A 2,722-nucleotide genomic window follows, 5' to 3' on the forward strand; every position below is an offset into this window, starting at 1 on the left:
ACCCTTCTGAAAAAAAAAAAGAAAAACATTCCCTTGAGACTAATTTAACTGAAGCCATTTTCAGACATTTTCCACATGCCACTAAGAAAATAAGAGCACATAAACTGTTCACCATGCATTCAAGTCAATCTGAAAGCGACGTGGTATTAAATCAAAGTCGTCGCTTGCTACCGAAATGGCAAAACCAACCGGCTGTTCTGCTTTTCATGACAATCAGAGCAGAAACTATGGTTTAAAACCCTCTAATTGTGAAAGCTGCAACCTAATCCTTCTCCGTCCTCTATTTCACATCCTCTTCCAAACTTCGAGATAAAAATTTTTATTTTTTTTAGCTGAAGCTTTATTTATTTTTCTTTTGTTGAGATTAAAAAAAAACAGCAAAGTAAACAAAATTGGGTCTTTTTTTGCCCTCCCTGCAGCCTTTTCCCGACATTTATAACTTCTTACTTGATCCTCAAAGAATTTAAAATCTAAACATTCCCATTACTCGCAAAGAGATCCAACCTATTAAAACTTGTGCACCCTCCCTCTCCCCCTTTCATTTCTGCTCTCCCAACTTGAAACTCTTGCATTTTGATTAGACTTTTTTTTCTTTTTTTTTCCAGGCAAAAGGTCAGAATTTACACTGGGATTTTTGCATACCAACTGCACAATTTTCCACCAGCTCTCTGAATTGAATGAATACAGATTTGAAGGTCAGCATTAAAATTACCCACAGCAAAATGGCCTCTCAGGTCCCCCTCCACCCCCCCATTTTCCCTGTACATTACAAAATAAAAGCAAGCCGTGCAAGATGGGGAAACTGTTTCCCATCTGCAGGATTAATATAAACAGTATGGTTGTGATTGTTTTTTCTACCCTCAAATTATGCTGAGACAGTTTTTCCTCCCTCTGGTGCTGAAAAAAGCTTTTTTTTCCAGATTATATTTTTTCTTAAGAAAATCAAGTTTCTATTTAAGGAGAAAAAAAACATAAATTATGTAAAAAATAGAGTATATATTCAATTATTCATGAACTGTTTTAGCTAAAATGTTACAAATAGATATTATTGGTCAGGATTATTTATAAACATATAAGATGCAATGAATTGGAGAAGTAAATTGCAAACTTATTTAAAGCTGAAGTTTAAAAAAAATCATGCAGCAATTGCTAAAAATAAGCCACCCAAGTCCTTTCAATTTTTTTTTTAATTTCTCAAAATTACTGCCTACAGGTGGCGCCAAAATCACGGAGATTTTCAAACCCCCTCTCTGTTTCCAAAAATAAAAGTCGCGACATGTAATTCAGATGGAACATTATTGTGTTCCTGCTTGATAAGATAGCGACTAGAGACACGCTAAACATATCCGAGAATGATGCTCGTGCTCGAAAACTCGCAAGAGAAGCAACTCCGGATCTGTGCTTGAATTTGCTGGAGAAAAAAAAATTCACAAAAACATGGCTGCAGGAGGTTTTTGTGTTTCAGATTGTTCCTCCCCTCCTCGTCCTTCATGTTACTGGTCCCGCTTGCTACATCGTATTAAGCAATAATGTTATCTGGGTGGCGCGTGGTGAAAAAACTCGGATGTATAAACGACAAGGCAGCAGGTCCACTAAAACTTCATTACTAAAATTCAGCCCAAAATGGAAAAAAAGAGAAAAAAAAAATCTACAGATTCAGGTTGCTTCCATGCCTTCAGCTCATATAATGGCAGACATGTATACAGACTATACGTTAACCATGTAAAAAAGAGCTAAACTTAAAATTCACATTTGAAATTTTGGACAAATTTTGTTTTTTCTAAATCAGAAAAAAATAAAAGAGCGTTTTGACATACCTCCAAAACGATGCAGCTCATGCGAAACAGACACCCTCTCCTGAAATCCTCCCTCCCCGACCAGAGGTGACTGCACAAAACTGCTTCCTCAAAAATTGTGAATTAGTTATGAGAGATTCCAAATTACAGAAAAAAAGGGGTAAAAAAGAAAAAAAAATGTAGCCACTTCCCCCCATTCGCGACCCGCTACGTTACATTTTAGTAAAGCATAATGGCGCATTAAGTTGAGAATTTTGACGAGGTTTAACGGCTCCGTGCAAGCTGTGCGCGCGCGCTGCACAGTCGGTTAGTGTTGCGGTCCCTCCTCTGGAAAAATTTCGTCCGCCATATACAAGGGCAGATTCATAAATTGCAGCGCCGGCCTGTTTATTAACCCGCATGAAAAAAGGAAAGGGGAAAAAATAGAAGAAAAGAGAAAAAAAGGGAAAAAGTATCAGAAGAAGACAGAAAATAAAGTGTTGGCCAGCTATAAAGGCACACGGAGTGATAGAAACAAAATTGTGCAGACGAACATTTTCCATATTTCTTAATAGAACATTGTTAATAGTTTCAAATGTAATATTATTTCTTTCAGTTTTGTGCATAAACGACTACTCGATGTCAGAAATGGCGTTGTAATGATGTGAATGTTTACTTCGCTGAAAGTAAAGACAAAAGCAAAAACACGTTTAAATCTGTATCTAAATCAAATGATTAAATGATTAGAAGATTTGGTTAGCTTGATTTAACAAACTTTGTTTATTGTTTTTTATTGATTTTTTTTATAGCTTGGATAAATATCTTTTTATTTGTATAATATTGTTTTGAACACTTCTTCTGATGTTACTATTCCAGGGAGCATTTTTGGTTGGCCAACAAGTTTAGTTTTCAAAAACACAGAATTAACAAGATTCTTCAGAATTTTT

General features: G+C 35.7%; 1 protein-coding gene across 1 annotated transcript in view; it reads right to left on the bottom strand.

Moving 5' to 3' along the window:
- Positions 1-2,416, bottom strand: part of znf618 (zinc finger protein 618) — a 35,624-nt gene extending 33,208 nt beyond the window's left edge. Inside the window, exon 1 of the mRNA XM_036214456.1 lies at positions 1,818-2,416. Coding sequence (XP_036070349.1) covers positions 1,818-1,838 — 21 coding nt within the window. The 5' untranslated portion in view covers positions 1,839-2,416. The remainder of the gene's footprint in view (positions 1-1,817) is intronic.
- Positions 2,417-2,722: the final 306 nt, after the last annotated feature.

Source organism: Oryzias melastigma, linkage group LG12 (genome assembly GCF_002922805.2).
Source record: "Oryzias melastigma strain HK-1 linkage group LG12, ASM292280v2, whole genome shotgun sequence".
Classification (NCBI taxonomy): Eukaryota; Metazoa; Chordata; class Actinopteri; order Beloniformes; family Adrianichthyidae; genus Oryzias; species Oryzias melastigma.